The sequence below is a fragment of the Pteronotus mesoamericanus genome, unplaced genomic scaffold (assembly GCF_021234165.1).
Source record: "Pteronotus mesoamericanus isolate MK-2021 breed Mesoamerican mustached bat unplaced genomic scaffold, CSHL_Meso_final contig_347, whole genome shotgun sequence".
NCBI lineage: Eukaryota > Metazoa > Chordata > Mammalia > Chiroptera > Mormoopidae > Pteronotus > Pteronotus mesoamericanus.
Genome location: NW_026555137.1, coordinates 7,025,365 through 7,047,655, shown reverse-complemented (window position 1 = coordinate 7,047,655; position 22,291 = coordinate 7,025,365). Strand labels below are relative to the sequence as shown.

Sequence of the window (22,291 nt, the reverse complement as noted above, 5' to 3'; positions counted from 1 at the left end):
AGCAGCCAGAATATTGTAAATGCTTCTGGAGCATTCTCATCCCAAAGCAGCATTTACCATCCTCATTTCCCAGACGTTAGGAATGACTGACAGCCTGCAAATCCGTAGGCTAATATTTGAGGCAAGAAAAGTGGGGCGGGAGAGTCCATAGCCTGAAGGGAAATATGAATTCGTATCAAATTGGAAAAATACCTTGAAGTATTTATCTGAGTTATCAGTTATCATTCGGTCATTAATTGAGATTAATCAAAATAAATCTCACATGGTGCCTTGTCCACAATAGGTGCTCAGTGTAACTGAACTCAGAGTCGGGGAGACCTGGGGAGACTAAGCCAAAGTTAAGAATTTTGAAAAGAAGGTGTTTGGGTGCTGGCAGACAAAGCTTGTATAGAGGCTGAAAAAGAACAAGCTGACTGTACACAAACACCAATGCTTGTCTGTGCCTGCCAATTACATCTCCTCTGCTGTTACATCACTTTTGAGCATGAATGACATAGTTCGATCACAGAGCGTGCTGATAAGGAAAGAGGGAGGTTTGGTCTTCATGTGGGAAACTCCGCTCTGCCCAGCTGGGGTGCCTACGAGCTAATTCATGTAAGCGGTTTTCACACTTATTTCAGGTTGAACTTGGATGCCCGCACCTTCCACAGGGGAAGGCCTGTGTTATGAACCTGCAGATGAGGTTGCTGTGAGATGGAGTGAGCCACTCAACCCACTGTCCTGCACGCAGTAGTGATAAATAAATATTTGCGTGAATTAAGAAAAAAATTGGATTTTTTTCTTTTATATATGAGCTTTCATTTATTTATTTTTTTTATCCTCACATGAGGACATTTTTTTCATTGCATCTAGAGAGAGGAAGGGAGAGAGAGAGAGAGGGAGAGAGTATCGATGTGAGAGTGAAACAATAGGTTGCCTCTCATATGCACCCAGACCAGGGGTCAAACCCGCAGCCTGGGTCCGTGCCTTGACTGGGAATTGAACCCGCGACCTCCTGGTCTACCGGATGTTGCTCCAACCAGCTGGCCAGGGCTGTGCTTTCAACTATTGCCAGTTTTTAGAGTACTTACGAGGTTGAACAGATTGTGGAAGCTAAGAGTTTATGATTTTGTCTGCTCCTTTTTAAAAAAAATATAGGCTGCACTGTAGAACTTGCTAAAAAAAAAAAAGGAAAGATCCTTTTCTTCCCATCAAGGACTTTTTGTATCAGGCTTTGAGAGACTTGACTTGTCAGACCCCTAGTGGCTCACAAGGCTGCGCTTTTTAACTGCGATGACAGGACACCTGCACAGGGCACATTGCGGCCGGGGGGGGGGAAGAAACGAGAGCACTGCTGCCGTGCCTTCGGAGGCACAGGGGCCCGAGCAGTTCCCACTGTGGAGTTTCCGTGGGTTCCGTGGAGTCAGCGATCTACGAAGCAGCACAGGTTTGTTAGGGACATAAAGTCACAGTTTACAAGAAGTCGACAGGGTTTTCAGTCTGAGTCATGTTGATCTTTTCTTTGTCCTAAAAGAGCAAACCTTAGAATGGTAGAAGCCCTAGCATTATAGTGGTGGTGCAAAAGGAGTTAAGGAACGTATTCCAATTTGCCTGTCGAGGAACTTACTTCAGAAGATGCAGAGGAACAGTTTTGTCCGAGAATTGCTCTGACATGTCTAGCTTTGTGGCCAAACCCTGTGGATCCAGTTGGATCCAAACATTGTCTCTAAAAATCGAGTTACAGTAAACCTTTATAGGAGGTTCTATTTTATCTTCATGGTTAGAACAATGACAAGGGTATATTTCGGGGTAAATCACCCCTGGAGTGGGTCCGAAGGGAGAGGCTGCGAAAGCACAGATTCTAGAGGACACTTAAGAGGCTTTTTTTCCCTTTCCTTCTTTTCACCTTCAGCTACATAATCCTAGCAACAACCTCAAAATTTGTGGGTGCTTGATTCCTCACTGCTAGAAATCTGAATGCTTTTTCCTACTGTTAATTTCATTAAAGGCGTATCTTGAATGTTAAATCAGAGTATTTGTTGAAACCAGTTTACCACTGGAATGGTTGAAAGAGTTCTCACACATGGGAATTAGAACTGACCAAAGAGCAGCAAGCTCCGTGCCGGTCAGAGTAACAAAGACAAAACCATGGTCTTACTGCTTATGTACAAAGGAGTAATCACTGCCATGTCACTTAAAAAAAAGAGTCTACATTTTTTAAAAGAACTGACAGGCTATTCTTCATCACAGCTATCAATATAAAAATCCATTTTATTCCCCCCACAGTCACGGAGTGTTTTCTCGACAAAGCAGGGACTCTGACATGTTAGGACAAATACCCCTTCCTTGGGCACTTCCTTGGGAAAGGGAGGGGCCGCCTGAGGCTGGCTGTGCCACGCGGGACACCTGGAAGCCCGCTGAGAGCCCCTGCTCACCTCCCGTTCATCTGGTTTCCTTCTGCTTCTCTCCCCCGTCCTCCTCTTCCCTCCTTTCCCCTTTCCTTCTTTCCTCCCTTGAATGTCGTTTTAAACAGCTCTGGAACCTCTTTGGGATTGTGCCGTAATCAACCGTGCTTCCCTTATCAGTCATGAAGTTGAAGCAAACTATTTACCAGTAACTTTTAAACAGTTTAACCTCCAGAAACTTTTTAATTAAAAATAAAAAAAAACTCCAAAGGAATGTCATTTCAGTTTAAGTACTGAAAAACTTTACTTTGTCTCTGATATGCTAATATTTATCCTAAGCTATTTTTATGTTCAACCTATCAGCCAAAACGAGGTGACCGTAATGAAAGTAGTGACTATTTCAAAAATACAGACGGCACAGATGCGTATTCATTTAGTTTTTGTATAAATACATTTCTAAGGAAATTGTAGAAACAATCAAGAAGTCAGATCTTTCAGGGTTACCTACTGCCATTGTTTCCTGTGCATTGAGGCTCCTACCATGGCCATTACGATAAAACGCTCCCTAAGTACATAAAGGCTCTGATCGTTAAGATTTTTATTGCCAGCCACACATACAGAGCTGCAAATTGCCTTGTTTCAGATTTATTATGTATTACTCCAGAAATTCTATAAAGATCAAAAGAACTGATTACAATGTTGACCTTTGCATTAACTCATCTGAATTTAAATTCAAGTGTTTGATTTGGGAAAATAAGTCCATTTATCATAGGTCTGCTACCGAGGGGGTGTGCAGCCCTGACCGGGACTGCTGAGACCCAATTTATTTATTGAGCGCGGGCCTGAAAATTGTTTGTAGGACAAGAGGAGCCGAAGGCTGACCTGCCACTGTGGCGCGCCAGGGGACCCACGTAGACATCGCCCTGTTCCAATCTCAAGTAGTCAGTCTGTTTCCATCTTGTTACTCTCAGGTATTCAGTTGAGCAGATATAGACCGTTTTAAAAATATAAACCGTCCTTTGATTTAAAATTAATGGTCCTTCTTTTACAGAGAAAATAAACATTTTCAACCTAGAATTTACATTTTGGAGGACTATTGAAACCCTTCTCATTCTGGAATGAAATTAGCCTTTATATTACACTTGAACTCATGCTTGTCCATGATTTTTTCCCCCCCTGAATTACTAAGGAAAAAATACTGCTTGGAGTAATATCTTCCTATGTAGAATTACTGATTTAGTGAACTTTCACCTATTGAACTATTCAGTTTTCACCACACAGAAATTCTAAATATAAACCCTTAAGCTATATCCACATCTATCCCCCAAGACTGCATTTTTCGTCCACATTGATAAACCTTCTCATCTTCCCTGAGATGAGTTCTAGGGGCAGAGAGATCTAGAAAGTGATTTGGTACAGCGAGGGTCGATGGCAGTCAGTGCAAGTCATCACCATGAATCTACCCCTCAACAGCCATGCTTTTTTGATAGTAGAGCATTCCCAACAATGCAAAAAATTAGGGTCCAGCACTGTGAAGTAACGAGATGAGGGACACAAACTTGGCCTAGAGTGTCCATTGCGGGTTAGGATGTATGCCCATCTTGACTCTTAGGGCTCAGCCCCTCTGTTCCTTGTGGTGATTAACCCTCCAGCCCAAGCCGCGGTCTTGAGTGGGGAGGCCAGGCTGTTACCCCTTTGCCAGGGCAGACCAGAAACCACTACAGTAGCCCCCTGACATTTGCGACAGATTTGTCTTGAGACATTCATGTGCTCCAAATTGGAAAAGGTAACATAGTATATTATTTTCCCCCATAAATCAAATAAAGTAAAACTATAACAATTAAGTGACTGTTCAGGCCATTAGTGATTCTATAAACACAAGACCAAAGTATTTGGAAAGCTATTAAAATGAAATCAGCGCCTCAAATAAACTCCATACAACGTAACGATATTATTTTAGTACCCCAAAGGATGATACAGGAGGAAATGCCTGTATCCTCAACTGAGCTTCCTGGAATAATCTACGTTATTGAACAGGAAGGTTGTATTGACCAAATTAATTTAAATGTTTCTTTTTTTTTTCTTATTTAGTTTAAGTGGGCATTGAAGTCCTGAATACTTTGATGAATTTGACTCTTTTGTTCCACCATCATTTGTGTATAAATTTGGCTTCCTTTATTGTAATAATGATTTTTTTCACTTGTATTTTAGTCTTTTGAGTAGCATCAAAATGTTATAGAAGGGCAGAGTAAAAGTAGTTTAAATTGGAAGAGATAAGTAAGTGACTTTGCCTTACCTGTAATATTTGGCAGGGTTTTTTAAATTAAATACTAATGCATCAATTGTTATGAATTATCAAATTTCATGTGTATTTGAACTAGGTCTGATTTGCTCTAGAGTCCAGAAGGTTCCTCCTGCATGTTGACACACATGTGGGTTTGCAGTCGTGCTAACTACAGTTGCACAAGGAGTCGCAGTGATTAACTGCACAAACAGAAAGTTCCTCAGGGTCTGCATTAAACGGTGCAGAGCACAAAAAGGAAAAAGGAAAGTGATTTGGAGAAGGAAGAAAGGCGGGTCAAGTGATAAGGAATAAAAAATCTGAAACCACTTTGGAAATCTGAAATCAGTAGAGACCATGCAGTGAGTCTACGGCTGGAGTTTGTGGTCAGCCACTCCTTCCTTCCTTGTGGGTGTTTAGTTCCAGTTCCCAGGACACTGGACACCCACCAGAAACTGAAGTCTGGTCCATTCGTTCAGTCAACAAATACTGTAGGTGCTACTGTAGGTACATAAGGTGCATCTTTGAACAGTCTTTTCTTTTTGGCTTTGACTTAATTTTGTACATTAACCTAAGAAGAAAACAATAACATTGTCACCTCAATGTCCAGAACCCACCCACTCAAGTTGAGGAGGCAGACACTTGACAATGAGGTGATAGTCTCATACAGAAGAAGTTATTTTTTCCTTTGGATTAAGTCAAGTGATAGAAACGAAACACCAGCAACAGAGGAATGAATAGCCCTAACAATGGGGTCAGAAGCAAAATGCCCGTCTTGTTGGCACAGCACATTGGGGCTATAAAATGTGGATGTGCTACGACTGACAACAGCTAGCATTTATTGAGCTCTTACTGTGTGCTGGGCAGTCTTCCAAGCTTTTGGCATGTACTGACCAGTGTGATTGTCTTAGAGACCTGTGAATGAGGGGCCACTGTGTCTGCCATTGCCCTTTTCCAACATGTAAGGCAAGAGAAGTAAAATAACCCATATAGCTAGAAAGTGGCAATGCATGAATCTGAACCTGGAACAGCAAGTGTTGTGCCCTAACCCATGATGTGGTCATGTGACATCCAGTTTCCCTGTAAGCATTGGATGAGAACTGAAAGGGTCCAGACTTAAAGGAGACAATTGATTGTTTCTTAGTCCAGGCAACTGGCTTCAGAGGGTACCTGTTGTGATCTTGTATTCTCTGTAGATATCCTGAATTCTTTTCACAGATTCTGAGCAATTTAATCGACAGAAGCAGCAGCTGAAGGCAGTGGGGTGTGCATTGGGTCTGTGCACCGAGTCCTGTAGAGCTGGGCGCCACGCTTCAGTGTTTCACAGGCGATAGTGCCCGATGGTCTCCGCTCCAGACCGCATGGCTGCGGAGCCCCCAGGTGACGCTTCTGAGATGCTCCAAGAGCACCTGACGCTCTCTGGTCTCCAGCTGTGTTGATGTTTAGACACCATGGGCGCTTCAGGGATAGCTTCTCCTAGAATGGATTTTAAGAACATGGGACACCCCGCCGCATCCTCGGAGTGCCTGCCAGTACTCACAGCCTGTTTTCCCTCCCGAATCCCTTTAATAGTGTGCTGCTCCCGAGGGATAACCCAGATTTTTCTTCTTTTCTCTTGTACTCCTTTTTTTCCTATTACTTTCGACCAACTTTAGTGAAAGTGAGGAATTCATTAAAGATAGTATAGCATCTCTTTCATGTACTATATTTTAAAAATTGTGAACTGCTCTTTATGTAAAACACTTAGTAAATGATACTCATGCACACAGTTTATTCTCTGCACATGTCCAAGCTTTATATTTTGTACTATTTAATTTTACAAAACTGGTATTAGAGTGGTTTTACTCTACAGATGGCAACATGACTTCTAAAACAACATATCCAGACTTTCAAAAGACTGTAGTGTTTGGCCTGTCGGTGAGTTAACTGGGTGTGTACTGAGTTGCTTTATGACCACTGCAAAATGATAATCAGCCATGGCGAACAGTATCTGTGCTTTTGGCCACCGCAAGGCACGGCTCAGTGCAGGCAAACACACCAAGTTCTGTTGTACCTCAGAACTCAGAAGGTGACTCAGCAGTGAGTTAGACCATAGCCACTGCTTTTGGGAAATGCACGTTCTTGTAGAGGAGAGAAGTCTAACTCTGTCATGAGGCAGGCTGTGAAGTGATATAAGAGAAACAGGAATTCAGAGTGGAGAGAGCGCTTCTGCTGTGTGTGGTCATAGAAGTCTTCAAGGTTTTCTCATCATAATTGTGTGTGAAATCAAAGGAAGCCACTGTGTGTGTTTGGGCATGGGATGAGGTATATTCTCTTTATTACTTCAATGCCACGTATTCAAGTGGTCTGCTAACTCAAGTTTCTTTTAGGCTCTTAGAATTGGCAAATCAGCTGTAAAACATTCAATTTAGAGGCCATTTTCATAGATAAGATACTTAACTCTATTTTATTTAAACTCATGACCTTTACACTAATTGAAAAGCATCAGAAAAGCACCAGCCTATGTAGTCACTAATAATGTCTTTGTGGAAATTACTGAGTTAAGTTTTGTGATTTAGACTGGCCACCGTGTAGTTTCAGCTTAATGTGTAAAGTAACTCTTCTCTGTAATCCAGTGTGTTTTGAATATTAACTAAGTGTCTGCATTTCTAATATGCCCATGAGGAACAACTGCTCATCTGATTTTTATCAGCCCTACCCAAGACTGCGTCAAGTCATTCGCTGAACAGAGAGACAATGGCCCTGGGAATAAGCTTCCCCAGCGGCACTGTTCCTCTGTGTGCATGTCCTCCGCATCTCCAGGATCCACCAGCCTGATCAGAGCCTCGTCTTCTTGCTCACACCTACTGTAACATTTTCTGTGTCCTCTTATTATTGAGATTGTATCTCGCATTAGACTTGAAGACAGTTAATACAACTGGTGATAGTTGAAAGACACTGATCCATGTACATTATAGATTATCTCATTTAATTCTCATAGTAACTACAAAATAGGTGTTATTTTTATCCTCTTTCTATAGATGAGGAAGTTGAGTCTGTCATAGAACTGGAATGCAGATGGATCAGGATTTGGATCCAGGCAATTCAGCCCCAATACCCACACTTTTAATTGCCATGCTGTTCCTAAGGATAACATTATACTGGAGAAAACTGAGGAACTTCCTGAATTCTCATTTACTTTGTTAGACCTGGTGGGTGGTCTATCCCACCTCTAGTCCCGGCACCTAACGGCGAGAATTATTGCTAGATTCTGTATCACCGTGTTATCTAACCTTCCCGTAACAATTACTCTTTGTCACAATTGATTTTACAACCTGCAGATTGAAAAAATATGATATGCATTATGTGGAATTTTGCTGTACAACAGTGGAAAAGCTTAAATTAGTACAGTACTTAATGCTTTACTTCTTACTTGTGGGTCAAACAGAAAGATTCTCATCTATTCCAATGTAAAGATAACTCTTACATACATGAATATCTTTTGAAGGGTCAATGTCAGTTTGTAAATGTAGTGAGGCAAAAGAAAACTTGGCCTCTTTGTTGACTACATTCTAATGCTTCCCATGAACTTCCTCAGAGCAGGGAAGGAGTGCAGGGAATGCAGTGCAAGAGTCTTTGCCAATCACCGTATCTCAACGTGAAGCGTTTCTCTGGGCAACATAGCCACCTTCTAACAAATGCTTGGTCTCCATGCCTTCCTCCCCGGGCCCGACTGCTCCTCTCCAAGAGGACAGACAGCAGGGAGCTCCTGTGGCCGGCGGACGAAGGGGATGGCCTCAGACCTCTGCACCGGCCTCCTGTCCAAGCCAGCATTTGTCTTTGTTGACATCTGGCTGGCTGCTCCGGTCCCGGCTTTGGTGCTGCATTCGTGTGAGTGAGTCTGGTTTTGCTTGGCCTTTGAAGGAATTTTGCTGGTGCCCATCACTGAAGTCCGTGGATTCATTGTTTGCCTCTGATCTCCAAGTGCCTGTGCTCCTTGGGGTCCACAGACTGTGCTCTCCCACGGGTCCCCGTGTTAGGCCACAGAGACCCCTGGATCAGCTGTGAAGCACACGCAGGCCGCAGGGTACCAGAAGTCACCTCTCAGGCTCTCTGTGTGGCCTGCTCCTTCCATGATGCAGCCGCGTCCCTCCTGTGTCTGTTGGAGTGGGCGGCCGACGTGGGCTCCAATGTGGGGCCCCTCCCAGAGACTCGCCTCCTCTGCAGCGGTGCCTTGGTTTCCACACACCTCTCGGATCTGCACCTCACTTTGCCCCACAGCAGTGAGGGGCAATTAAGAACATTGGTTTCTAACTGACGCCCTCGACTCCAGCCTCAGGTTCCCTTCCCGTGCTCCACAGGAGTGAGGTGGGCGGGAAGCTTGGCGCCTGGCCTGGTGGGCCGAAGGGCTGCCCCCCACGCTGTATGTGAAGTGTGCCTGCCTCCCCCCAGCTCTGCTATAGGCACCCCAAAGCAACATAGGGGAGGGGCCTGCTGAACATCATAATTATCCTCACTGCCATGCTACCCCCTGACCTCTTGGACTAAAAAAAAACCCCCCAAAACCCACATGCACCAAGCTTTGTAGTATGTTGAAGATCTCATTAGGAATGAGAACCATTGAATATCTTTTCTCTTTTTAAGTTTCATCCTTAATATAATAGACTCTAAATAAGCTAAGCTCCAAGAAGAAAACATTTTCTAGACTCTGTTTTCTATATATGTGACAGCTCTTTTTTCTTTTTTTTAACTTCTGCAGAATTGGGAAAAATTGAAGGGAAGGCTCCAAAACCCTCATTAGAACGTTTAATTGCCTGAAATCCCTTTAAACAGTTGAACATTATTTTTAAAACCATTTTTGAATGTCCAGAGAGGGAAAAGGATTTTTATAAACAAATTCCCCGACAGGAGCTATGTTGCGTGCTCTATATTTCAAGCTAATAATAAGGGCTTCCTGCAGGTCAGTGTGTCATATCCCAGAGGTGTCTCGTGAGACAGAGGGTTATCTCACATGTCAGCGGGCTAACCCTGCGAACAGTTTTGAGCAGGCAAGATAATGGGACTGAAGGCTGAAATGGGGGTTGAAATATCCTGGAAGTTGCCACATGTGAGAACAATAACTTTTTAAAATAAATGTAGTCACCCTTTGACATCATTAGGCATATTTGATAACTTTCAATGGGATATATTTTAAGTGGCTAGATCGGGCAGTGCATAAAGTGAGTCCTATCATTTTAGGCTTAAATAGATAAGTAAAAAAATACAAATTCTATCACAAGATTTTTATTAAAAAAAGCTACTGAGCAAAAATGGAAACCTGTGTTTAGGTAGAAATTTTTTCTCTTCTCTATTATGATGACTGAATTAACATTACTTACTACTATAGTTTCAAGTTCTTAATTGCTATTTTAAGTTTTAAACATAAAATTACTCCTCCCCAAACACAGGTGCAATAATACAGAAGTCTTTAAATTGCTTTGCTCTCTTGTGTTTCCAGGATAGTATCTTCATAAACCATTACTCACGCATGCCTTTTTAAAGTCACACATTCTTTAAAATATTTTTAACTTAGTCTTTGTATTTTCCTGCCAAGTCAGTTTACCCAACCTAAACATACCCTTGATTTTGAGAAAAAGTGTGTGTGTGTGTGTGTGTGTGTGTGTGTGTGTGTGTGTATACTGGACTTCAAGAAAATGTTTATTTTTAAATGTAGATGTGAATTGCTTGATATCAATTGACTGAAATAACGCACTTCTACACTGTCACGGCATGTAAATCACCTCATGAAGGGGTATAGATTTGGAGTGTAATGAAGTACGTTGCAGTGGGATGAAATTACAATGCTTTTTATGCCGTCGTACAGCAGACCCATTGTGTTTATTACTTTGGCATTTACTTCTGAAAAAGGCAGTCCCTCAGGCGCCGCGGATTTCGCGTAAACACCGGTGGACGTACACTTGCTCCCCGGGTGCCGGCAGGCCGGCCAGCAGGCGGGCGAGTGACTGGGGAAGCCTTTGGTCACAGCCAGCAGGGGCCACTCACAGCTTGCTGCTCGCACTGGCCGGCGGCACGGAGAGCCTTCTTCAATCACTGTTGGCCGTCATCCCGAGCTGGTTAGTTTGTAATTTCTTACTCAAAGAAAAATTCTATTATGCGGTATTGCAAAAAGGTGTTGCTGTGTTATGTAGATTATTCTTTTCTATAAAAGTATGTAGATTATTCGTGTATACCAAAAATGACAATTTATGTACTTACTAGAAGTATTATTGTTCTAATGGGCCAGCAATTCTAAATTCTTAATTATCAATGCTGACTTATTTTAACTAGGAAAAAGATGGTTTAAAGTGAAGGTTTAAAATATATTGTTTAGTTTTAAATTAAAATACATAACTGCTAATGTTATATATGCATGTATATATATTTCTAAACCTTCACCGGTTTTGTCTAGTTTGCATTTCAACAATTTTTTTAGAGAAATATAGGTGCTGCTGTTAGGTGAAAAGGTACTAAGACCACTTCCAGATCACCTGACGTCTGCCCACACCGCTGTTTCGCGGGAGGCTGGCAGCTCAAAGGTTAGCATGCCTGGGTCGTGCTAGGAAGGCTTATCCCCAGCTGAAAGGAAAGCTTTGTGCTCTCTGTGCCTGATTCCTTCTGATTTTTCCTTTTAGTTCTTTATAAAACCTTTCTGGTTTAAAGGTGTAATCTCCCATTTACATTGAGATCTGCTTTTGAAGGGAAAAACGGTCCGAGTTCTTGCATCGTCCACGTTCCCTCACATATTCTCATTAGGAAAATGTTCACTCCCCTTGTGCACGGCTTTTCAGTGTTTTACTGCTTCGGCTGTAATGGCTCGTCATGGTGCCATTTGTCATTCTCATTAGTCTGTCCGTGACTCGTGCTTGACACCCTGGTCTGAGCCACCAAGCTCACTGTACTTACAGTCGCCCGTGGCTTACCCTAAAGTTACAAATAAGGACCATAGCGTCCTTGGGTGTATAATTCTAGGTGGAAGGTTTTCCCAGAGCGTACGAGAGCCCCCGCTTGTCCACAAGGCCCATGTTCTCAGGCTCCAGTGGATGCCTGAAACTGCAGATAGCATCAAACCCTACACCCACACACGCCTACTACAAAGTCTAACTTATAAATCAGGCACAGTGAGAAACTGACAACAATAACTAATAATAAAATAGGAACAATTATAACAATATACTGTAATAAAAGTGATGTGAATATGCTCTATCGACTCTCCTGTACTCACCCTTTTTCTTGTGATTATGTGAGATGCTACAATATCTAGTGATGAGCTGAAGGGATGGAAATGACAAAGGTGTTGTGACGTAGGCTGCTATAAGGGTGGCAGGAACACAAGCACCCAGAGCCCCCGACAGGCCATCTGGCCAAGGGGTGACTCACGTCCACCTGGACGGGCAGGCCCGAGGTCTCATCGTGCTGCTCACACTGGGGCGCAATTTACCACTTGTGAATTGCTTATTTCTAGGATTTTCCTGTAACGTTTTTGGACCGTGGTTGACCGTGGGTAACTACACCTGCAGACAGTGAACCGGCAGTTGAAGGAGAGACTCTGGTGTTCTAGATTCAGGCCAGGCCCCAAATATGGGCAACATTTGTTTCGGGTGTTGTCTCTTGGGTGTAGTCCCCTGTTGAGGGAGAGGCACTAGGCTGGGAATAGGCAGCTTAGGTTCCAGTGCAGCTCTGCTTTGACTTTGTGGCCTGGGCCTGTGCCCTCCGCCCAGTGAGCCTGTTTCATGTATTTGAGGACAGAATCCATTCACTTTAGCCACCTTGTCAGTAGGTAGGAACTATAAAGAGCAGCAGTGTCATTCTCATTAATGACAATAACATGTCTACTAATTATATTAATTCTTGATGGTCATGGGTGGTCATGGTCCCACCTTTCGTTGTTGGTTCATTTATGCTGCCATCCCTCCAGGGAGGAATAAAAATTGCTTAATAAAAATATAGACGATTCGGAACCCTTAACCCTGACACATGGGTGACAACATCCTCAGACTGGCCCACTGTGTTAACAGCCACTGCGTTATGTTGTTTAGATCACATGAGGGCCGTGAACACATGATGCTGCAGAGAGCCTAGTAAGAGGGGTCTTTCCTCTTGAAGTCTTGCCCGTGGGAGCTCTGCTGGTAAGAGCAAGGTTGTTGGTGAACGCAGGCACGTTAAAAAACGTGAAAGATGATGAAAACTTCGTATGCCTTTTTGTAATGTTATTCGATTTTATAAAATGTCAAATGTTGAGGCACTAGTTGGAAAACCAACTTATAGCATATAACTTTAGTAATTGATAAGACGCTTCTTGAAATCGCAGCAAATTCCGCTGTCTGCAGAAATTGATTCTTCCTTCCTGAATGTTCCTCCTAGGAAGACGTTGTCTGATGCTAAGACTCCTGGTCAGGAAGGACAGTAGTGGGCTTTCCCTGGCATCTGGCATCTTCCCAGGCCCTCATCAGCACCCGGCACCCACCTATGACTTTTTAGTTTCTTGAGGCTAGTGAAGAGGATTCTCCCTAGTGCACTGGACAAACCCGCATTTTAGTTTAATAGAAATCTAGACAAATGAAGTTAAAATATGAATTACCATATGAATGCCTTACTGATATTTTTCTTTAAAATAAAAAAAAAACCTTGGAATTAGATGGGTTCTTTAACTTAAAATGATCATGGCATCAAAAAGATTAGTTCATAGTAATGATGTAACTACAGTTACCCCATTACCTTGTATCACTTACAAGATGGTAAATTTAAATGTAGTTTTATACGCACAGTAGGTAACTAGTAAATTTGCTGAGTTCTATCAAGTGGAGCAGTTTTGGGGTTAGAACAAGGGGCAGTTACTGCCTGAAGAGCTAGAGAGAGAACTGCACTGGCAAGTGAGGACCCGATTAGAGAGTGCTTGGAATATATTTCTCATTAGTTTTAATTTTACTTTCAGTGTAGAGCTGTGGATGGCTCTGGAATGAGGAAATTGACATGTGAAAAGCAGCGATTTAGAGTTGGATGTGGCAAGTTGGTTATGATGGATTGGAGCAGGGAGAGATAAATTGCATACAACTCCCTTCTCAGACATGATTTTTGTCCCCTTATTCCTCTTAAATCAGGTAACCGCTTTGTTTCCCTTTAACCTCATAAATGATATCCCTTTATGCGACCTGAATTGTCATTTTCTTTGCGTTTGCCTTAAAAGTAATTCCAAAGTAATTTTTACTTTTTTGGACATTGCTTTATAAGTAATTCTAATGTTATTTTCTTGGACGTTTTCCATCGCCATATAGATTGTACCTTTTGTGAATTGTGACCATTCTGTAATATTTTATGTGAGGGTAGATGACACAGGAAATATTTTATTCATTCTCCTATCTTGTAACAGAACTTTTCCACCAATTTATAAAACTCAGGTACTCTCATTTGAAATACTTTTGGAGGTTCTCTCTCCTTCTGTGTGGGGTTAAAAGGTAACTATTTCATGCATTCATTTTAACACCTATTAATTAAAATCAATTACTGCAAAATATTTACGGTATCATTTTCTGAGGTGTGTTTTTTAATGAAGAGAACTATACAGACAAGCAACTATAAGTTTTCTTCCACATCTTTACCCTCCCCTTATTTCCTACCCCCAGGGTTCAAAGTCCTATTTTTAAGACCATTATTGTTGAGTTGTTTTCCTTAATATCTGTCACATGCATTTGACTGACACATTTGTTGAATGTGCCAAGGGGCCTTCACTGCAGAGCCTACTGAACTTTAAAGGCTTGTTTCTCTCTTCAAAGAAGCTAAGTCAAAGTAATAATGGTCCTTCAGAAGCCAGAGACTCCTGGGTCTTGACGAACTGGCAGGGAGTCTCCGGCCGGGCCTGCCTCCCGCCTGCAGCCCCGGCAGGTTTGACGGGCCGGGCCCCACAAAACTGAAAGGCTTCCTTTTGAATGGCAGCCCGCCACCGACGGCTTTGTCGGTGTACACCCTGAAGCAGCATGAAACCCAGCTGGAAATGAGAGCGGAGTTGAAAGGAAAGGGCCGTCCTCAAGGGAGAGCAGAAGGATGGTGGCCCACTGCACGCCCGAAGGGACAGGAGCCTCCGTCAGTGCACATGGGGCATCCCAGCTGCTGGGAACATGGGGAGAGTATCACCCCTGCCAAATGCCCTCTGTCCTAAGCCCGGGGGACCACTGCATTTCAGATAACCTTCCCCGCTTTGGGCTGGGGTGCAGTGGGTTCAGTAGTAACAAAGTGAAAATGAGATGTTATAAAGGCAACTGTTCTGTTTCTCTTTCGAGGAAAAGCCTAAAATTGCAGTCAATAAATTAGTGGTAGAAAGAATAAGATATTGCTTTTCATGGAGCTAACAAAATTGGAAAAATAGATATTTTGTCATTGATATCATTTAGCTAAATTTCCTATATTTTGGTACTTGTGGAACTTACGAATTTTGATGGTGCTTGTACCACTGCTATTTGGTTTTTACCTTTCACTACTACATTCCCATTTTTTGAGGTTGGCAACTTGATTGTTAAAAACAGTAGCAACAACTAAGGCCCATGTTGTCTTTTAACACGCTGGTTTATTTCACAGCCTGAAAAGGCCAGAAGATGACCCAAATGTTATGTTATCTAGGGACCATCCATTCCTCCCTAGCTTTGAGTATATTTTTTCTTATTTAATAATTTGTGTAATAAACATAGATAATACAAAGAAATATACCTAGTTTATTTAGCATTGTAGTCACTACTGATGTAGTAACATTTAACAAGTGAATCATAAGAATTCAGGGCATATAGTGTGATGTCTAAGATCATCATCAGTAAATATTGGCTAATTACACAAATGACTGTCTCCTGCGTTTTAACAAATAACAGGAATTGGATTGTGGAGATATGTTTCTCAAGAAGAACAGGCTACTGGCTCCCTATCTGATCCTGTGGAATAGAAGCTACATTTTCTAACAAATAAACTTTACCATGTGAACATTTTATTGTGTATTCAAAGAGATCTGAATATTTTTTTAAATTTGTGATTTCTTTCTAAAATGTATCTGGAATAACTGGAAGCCATAGCGTGGGGGGAATTAATAACCACCATACTTGATTGTTTGCTAGAAATCAGCAGTTTGGTCCAATGTTTAAAATTGCTTCACTGTATTTTTATAAAGATTATATCGTACCCTGAATTGTAAGTTTTTAGAAAGAATTCTGTATGAATGTTTCCTGACACTTTCTAATCCTGTGAAATATCTATTAATAAGCATTCACAATAAGTACACGTGTTCAAGTTTAAAACACACTGGAACTTCATTATAGTGCAACCTCCTGTGAGCTGAATGCTGCGCTAAGATCATAGTGTCAGATTTTCTATAAGGGTGTCCAGTCACGGAAGTGGCACAAGATTCCCATATAGAACCTTTTACTCCTGGGGCAGACCAGTGACATTGACCCTGAGACCTTCACGCTTAATTTCATTTTTTTAAAAAAATTCTAAACTATACCTGTTTGCGTACCTCTAAAAGTAAAACGAACATTGGCTTGAAATAACAGTAAAGGATATTTGCTTCTCTTCTTCTTAAAAAGGCCATGTACTAGGTAAACCGGGTAAAGTCATTTAAATATCTTCGTTGGCAACTGTAAATCTTTTGTAAGTTATTTGCAGCAATTGAATTGAGCGTATACTTTATATATGTGTATGATTTCTGAGAAATACCTACTATGATTATTTCTGACTATATTGAAAGCTTACATTTGTATTGTGGTATAAATTAGTTATAAATCCTGTTTTATTGTATTCAGTTGCATTGTTTTCATCAGGCAATTTATCACATGGATGTATGTGAAATTTCTTCATTTATTAAATTCCAGATTACATATTTCAAGCCAGAGCAAGACTTTAAACATTTTTCCATAAGTATAGCTGCAGGTAAACAAGCAATTTTAGCCCTGAAAATAGCTTCTGCTTCTGTCAACACGTTGTTTATTCTTTCTCTGAGATAAAAAGTTCAGTTTTCTGATATTTGTACCGAGATAAAGTCAGTAAACAAGATTAATATAGTGTGGAAAAGGTTGTCAGCAGCCCTGGCAAAGGAAATAAGTTGCCTGAACATGGAACATACTGTAAACTGAATAAAAGTGTCAGGTCCACCATGAGATAATGTGATCATGAACCTCTAACAAAGCGTGACGTGGGCACAGTCGGCTTTTCTCAGAGCCACAGTGGGGAAAATGGATTACCGCGTGCCAGGGATGCCCGCTGAAGGAGTGTGGACACCTCATTTGGAGACGGATGCATGGTGTAGCCCTGGGGCTGAGCTGCACATTGACCCGTGGTGCCCAGACCCGGGGTTATTAATGTCATCTGTGCCCATGGGCAACATCTGCATTTCTTGGGGTTTCTGACTGCACACCGGCATCCTTGTTACCTCAGGGACACGAGAAGAAATGCATGTTTGAAAATGTTAGTTTCCCCCACCCCCGGTACCCTTCTGCTTCAACATGCCTTTTTAAAAGTCTGTACTCTCAACGGCACTTGTGCAATTGCAGAGGGATTTTCTTTTATTATGACAGAGTATAGCAAGACCTGCGGTCATTAAGTTTGCATCAGGCGGATGGTCACGGTGCGTTCCTTTTTGTCTAGTGCTGCCTGCCTTCTCTTTGAGAGCCCCTGGTAAGGCAGGAGAGTTGTGAATTCTTTTTTTAATGGGAGTAGGTTTCATGATGGAAATACTTTTGAAACTTTAATTCATTATCAGACTTGTCATGTAATTTAGACATAAAGAAATAATATATTGTTCTTTTAGGTGAACCTAACAGTTGTTGCACGCGAATACACAGGTAATTCCTACCTTGATGGGGAAGCTGGAGAAAGGCCTAGTATAGGCACTTCCTTCAGTGTTTGTGTGCGTTTCAATGTGTGCCTTTGAATGTACATTGTTTGTATTTAGGGATTCATTGCAAACTCATTGGTCTTGGAAATGCCATCTGCGGTGAAACTGTGCTTAGATTTTGAGGTTTAATATTATAGGCTCCAATGCAGAGTGGACGTCTTCAAATGGAAATGTCTCTGTGACTCACTCCCGTTCCGGAGACTCACCCCTGGCTTACTTCTTGTTTTAATTCTCCCCCCAGGGCGGCGCCCCTGGCCCTGTCAGCAACAAGAGGATGGTCCACTTCTCTCCGGACTGCCACCACGAGTGAGTACGCGCTGACTTCTGTGGCTCGCTGGGGTCGGGCCGTGTCCTGTTTGGGGGAAATCCGGAGCTGTTGCCAGTAACGGTGGTTTAATTTGTATCCAGCCTCGGAAAGAGTAAATATTTTAGGCCGATGACCATTGTATAAGAACCATTTCCATGAGTCCCATGGTAGAAATTTAAATAAGGGTTTTAAAATACTGCCGTTCTTTAATCCATGATATAATTTGAAATTCATGTATTATCTTTAAACATTTAAATGTTATTACATTAAGTAGCTTCTAGTTCTTCTGCAGTCTCACATCCTTCCTCCCCCAACTCTTTCAAAGTGATTGACATGAAGAGTCAGTGACTTGTTCTGAGGACACTTCTGTGCTCTCTCCTGTCCAGCATAAGGTGTGAGGGACCGTATGTATGTCCATTTAGCAACAAAGGGAAGAAGCGGATTTACTACATAATTCCAAAAATTAAGTCATTGAGCTTTGACTGTGATGAATTCTTGGGCTAATTTCTAGGTGCTAATTCTATTTCTAAATACATCTTTGTTTGGGAAAGCTTAAATACATTATATATTTTGGCTCAATACCATATGTCCCCTTTGAAGTTGGTTGAACTTGAGAAAAGCCATAACATGTGGAAAGACTTGAATTAATCACTGAATGATTTTTTTCTAGCAGGCAATCATATTAGGATCCATTAGATCCTATTTCTAAAATTCATTCCTTAATAAATATAAAAACAAAAATTATAGTTTAGAGATAGCTTATTTTATATAGGTTAACTATTATTTATATAATATAAAATGCTATTTATGTAGATGTGATTTTATATAGATATTCATTTTAATAGCTTATTTCCTTCATTTTTATTATTCCATAAGATCTCCTCTCTATTGTTCCTTGAACAGAAGGGGGGGCAAGCAGAGCAAAACATTTATTATCTGAGAATGGCAACCAAAAGGCTTGTATATTTTCTTCTTAACGGACTGTTCTGACGTAAAACAGAAACTACAGCAGGCGTACTTGGAGCTGCTCCTAAGCCGCAGACTGTGTGTGGTGACGACCGCCACGCTCTGTGGGCAGACCGGGCTGGACCTCGCTCTCCCGCTGTCACCCCTGGCCCGCAGTGCCTGGCGGGAGTCAGTGGTTACCGAGGGAATGAGACAGGGGGTGTGGGTTTGAAATGGGGCACATTAGGTGATGGCAGCTCAGTGTCGCTTGTCAGATGAGCTGGTACAACCCTGGCTGTACCCTCCTGACACCCCTTCCACTCCAGTCTCCCCAGGGGTTCCCCATCAAATAAGATTCTCTGGGGGGGACCTCAGGTGTCACTGTTTTTCGAGTTTCCCAGGTTACCCCAAAGTGCTTTATTACCATCCCCTCAGCACTTGGGATGGAGATGGACTCACTTGGTGACCTCGCATCCCACGTGCTGCTGGTCCAGCTTCTTCCGCATCCCATGCTGACCCATCTTCCCCACTCCCTGCTTCATGGCCTTCATTGAAGCTCTGTTAGCTTTCATGTTCAGGCTGGCGGGCCTTTCTGTCTCTGTTCTCTCAATTTCAGTCCATGGTACTGAACACCACTCAAGTCCGGTTCTGCCCCTTTGATTCTCTTACTTAAAACCCAGTTGCCTCCTGCTGGTGGGGAGAGCTCCCTAGCGTGTCACTCGGCACCCTCCACAGCCAGGCCGCCATCACCTGATCACCCCAGCCATTCTCTGTCCCTCCCAACGCTTGGGGTCCGGCTGCCTGGTCGGCCTCTGTTCCCCGCATATAACCCCCGCCTCGCTGCCCGCTGTAGCCTGTGACTGTGCTCACACATTGCCTCCTACCCATATCTATCAACATCCTATTTCTAATTCAAAACTGATTAAAAACCATCTGCTTATTAGAAGGTGCGAGGTGTAAGTAACAGAACAGCTCTGAAGGAGTTCAATAATCAAGAGACTGCTCTAACCAAGTTCATTTACCAGTTTGTTTGAACAAGGTTTCTAGGCACTCAGATCAATGAAAACACAAATTATGAATAGAACTGATGATGCTGAAGGTAATATTCATCAAGGGGTACATGAACTATTTTGGGGGGAAAAGCTATTCATGATGCCATTCTAATAAAATTTTATTTTTTATGGTATTATCAAATTTTGTTATTTCTGCTCGTTTAATTAATTGAATACTATGATAACTCTTTCAGTTTGAAATAACTGATTGTTATCAACTAACAGTTGTTATCAGTATTGACTGGTCAACTTTTCCAGATAATTTTTAGCTCTAGTTTTATAGTCATAGAAATTTAAGAGAATCATATATATGTGTGTATGTATGCTCTGGTACAGATAGATATATACATGCACTCATTTTTGACTCAGAGCAGTATGATTGAGTTACTACTGAAAGGCTTTGAGCATGAAAGTCTATTACATTCAGATAAACTGTGAGTCAGTCAGTTAGAAATTTAAGGGGTCCAAAGGGAAGAAAAACACATGCAAAATGTTTAACTTTTAAAGAAGTGCTTGTCTTGTTTTTTAATATCTAATCACAGTGATATTTGGATGCCTATATGTGTGTTTAAAAAGGTGGTGTATGGTTTTAAAAGCTATCTACCTACCTACCTACCTACCTACCTATCTATAATTGATAGAAAACTAATGCTTTGTAAATATTTAAATTTCTGGTGAAAAACTTCAGATGGCAACAGGAGAGTGTGTGGGGAAGATGTGACCATCACTCTTCAAGGAACACAAAGCGCACTCCCAGAAACCCCTATAGACGATGCCTTGACCGAACAGCGGTGTTGTTGACTGTGCAGAGAAGCCCGGCAGGCAGGGCCCGCGTCGGCCTCTGCCCCCTTTTTAAGGGGCCTGGGGAGGTTTGCCCCAAGCTCCCCCAAGCAACTCTCCACACCTTTGATGTTCTCCCATAGGAACTGTGTCCTGCTTTTCTTTAAGTTTCTTAAGACGTATAGCATATGCTACAACAGAGAAATTAGCATCCGATTTCTGAGAAAATATAATGTTGACTTTCTGAAAATACATATATTAAAATGTGGGAAATAAAATTGATATATGACTACCTATTATTAAAACGTATTTTGAACATCAAATGAGGTTACTTTTTATTCCCTCCATTTCCCTTTACATACTGGTCCTAGATGGTTCCAGAACTTTTTCACACTTTTTCCCAATCACTTCTGAGGTGCTCATTTTTAAACTGAATAAATGCAATTTATTAATTGATTTTAAAATTGATATTTATATTGTGCTTGTGTTTCATTTTAAGGATAGGATATTACCTGAGGGACTACATATACGTTAAAATTTATTTTAAATGCTCATGGGTAACTACTTAGAATCCCACGATGAATTCCTTTATAAAGCAAATATTCACCCTTTATTTTATCTTTTGTGCAAATATTGAGTTTGCTTAAAGCAAGATTTGCCTGGATTAAAGGTTACGTTCATTGGGAATACTTTCACACTTTGAAATTTAGCATAAATGGCTTTATAGTAAAAGTGGCTTTAACTCTGTGTTGAGATAAGTAAGATGTCCTGGATCAGTTCCTCCGCTGATTCACTGTACTTCCCTGGGTAAGTCATCGAGCTCACGTAGGTCTTAATTTTTAGTTATGGAGGAAGGATAATAACGGTTTCTCCTTACAGAAGCCATTGTCACCACATACTGATGAGAAATACAGAGCGGTTATTAAACTGCATTTCAAGATGATGAGGAGGATGCTTTATTTGGATAGTGCATTTTTAGAGCATTTTTGTAAGCGCCGCTCTTGTTGACATGTTTGCTGCTTCACCCCGTGTCATGGACAGTCTGATGCCTCTACAGTCATACACTGCGCTGACCCAAAAGCCAACTGGAGAAGCAACGCCAGAAGCATCCCTTACATGTTTGGCAGCACGTCACACCTGTTGGGGAGTCCTACAAATACTACCTATGAGCCCTGGCGTCTCTGATGACATTTAGAGATAAAAAGTCACCGAATGACAGTTCACATTATTGCTATGTTCACTGTGTACAGTGGGGGAAGAAAATTAATATTTAAACAATTATGTGCCAGATTCTTAGTCTTGTTTAAGCCTCCCAATACTCCAAGGGAGACGGGGTTAATTTTGTTTTGTGTGTGTCAAGCTTTGTTCCCAGACATGCCCAAGCCGCATCTGTATCGGAGGGAGAACTGAACTGGACAACCAGAAGGCTGTTGTGAGGTTTAAATGAGATAGTCTATGTGTGACCGTTAGCATGGTGTTGGGTGGCAGGGTCCTAACTGTGGAACAAATAGGTTCAAGGTACGTTCAGCTGATGCTCCCAGATTCACATCAACGGCCTTGTGGAACACAGCCAGTGGATATAATATTCTTGTATTTTTCATGTTTTTTAAGACTCCCAACAATCAAAAGATCATAATTTGTTGTAATGATGCCATA

The 22,291-nt window shown here is 41.8% G+C and overlaps 1 protein-coding gene across 1 annotated transcript in view; it reads left to right on the top strand.

Annotated features, from left to right (window-relative positions):
- The window catches only part of GPATCH2 (G-patch domain containing 2), a 114,472-nt gene that overhangs the window by 56,544 nt on the left and 35,637 nt on the right, over nt 1–22,291 (top strand). Inside the window, exon 6 of the mRNA XM_054576589.1 lies at nt 17,793–17,857. Within this exon, the coding sequence (XP_054432564.1) occupies nt 17,793–17,857 (65 nt within the window). The remainder of the gene's footprint in view (nt 1–17,792; nt 17,858–22,291) is intronic.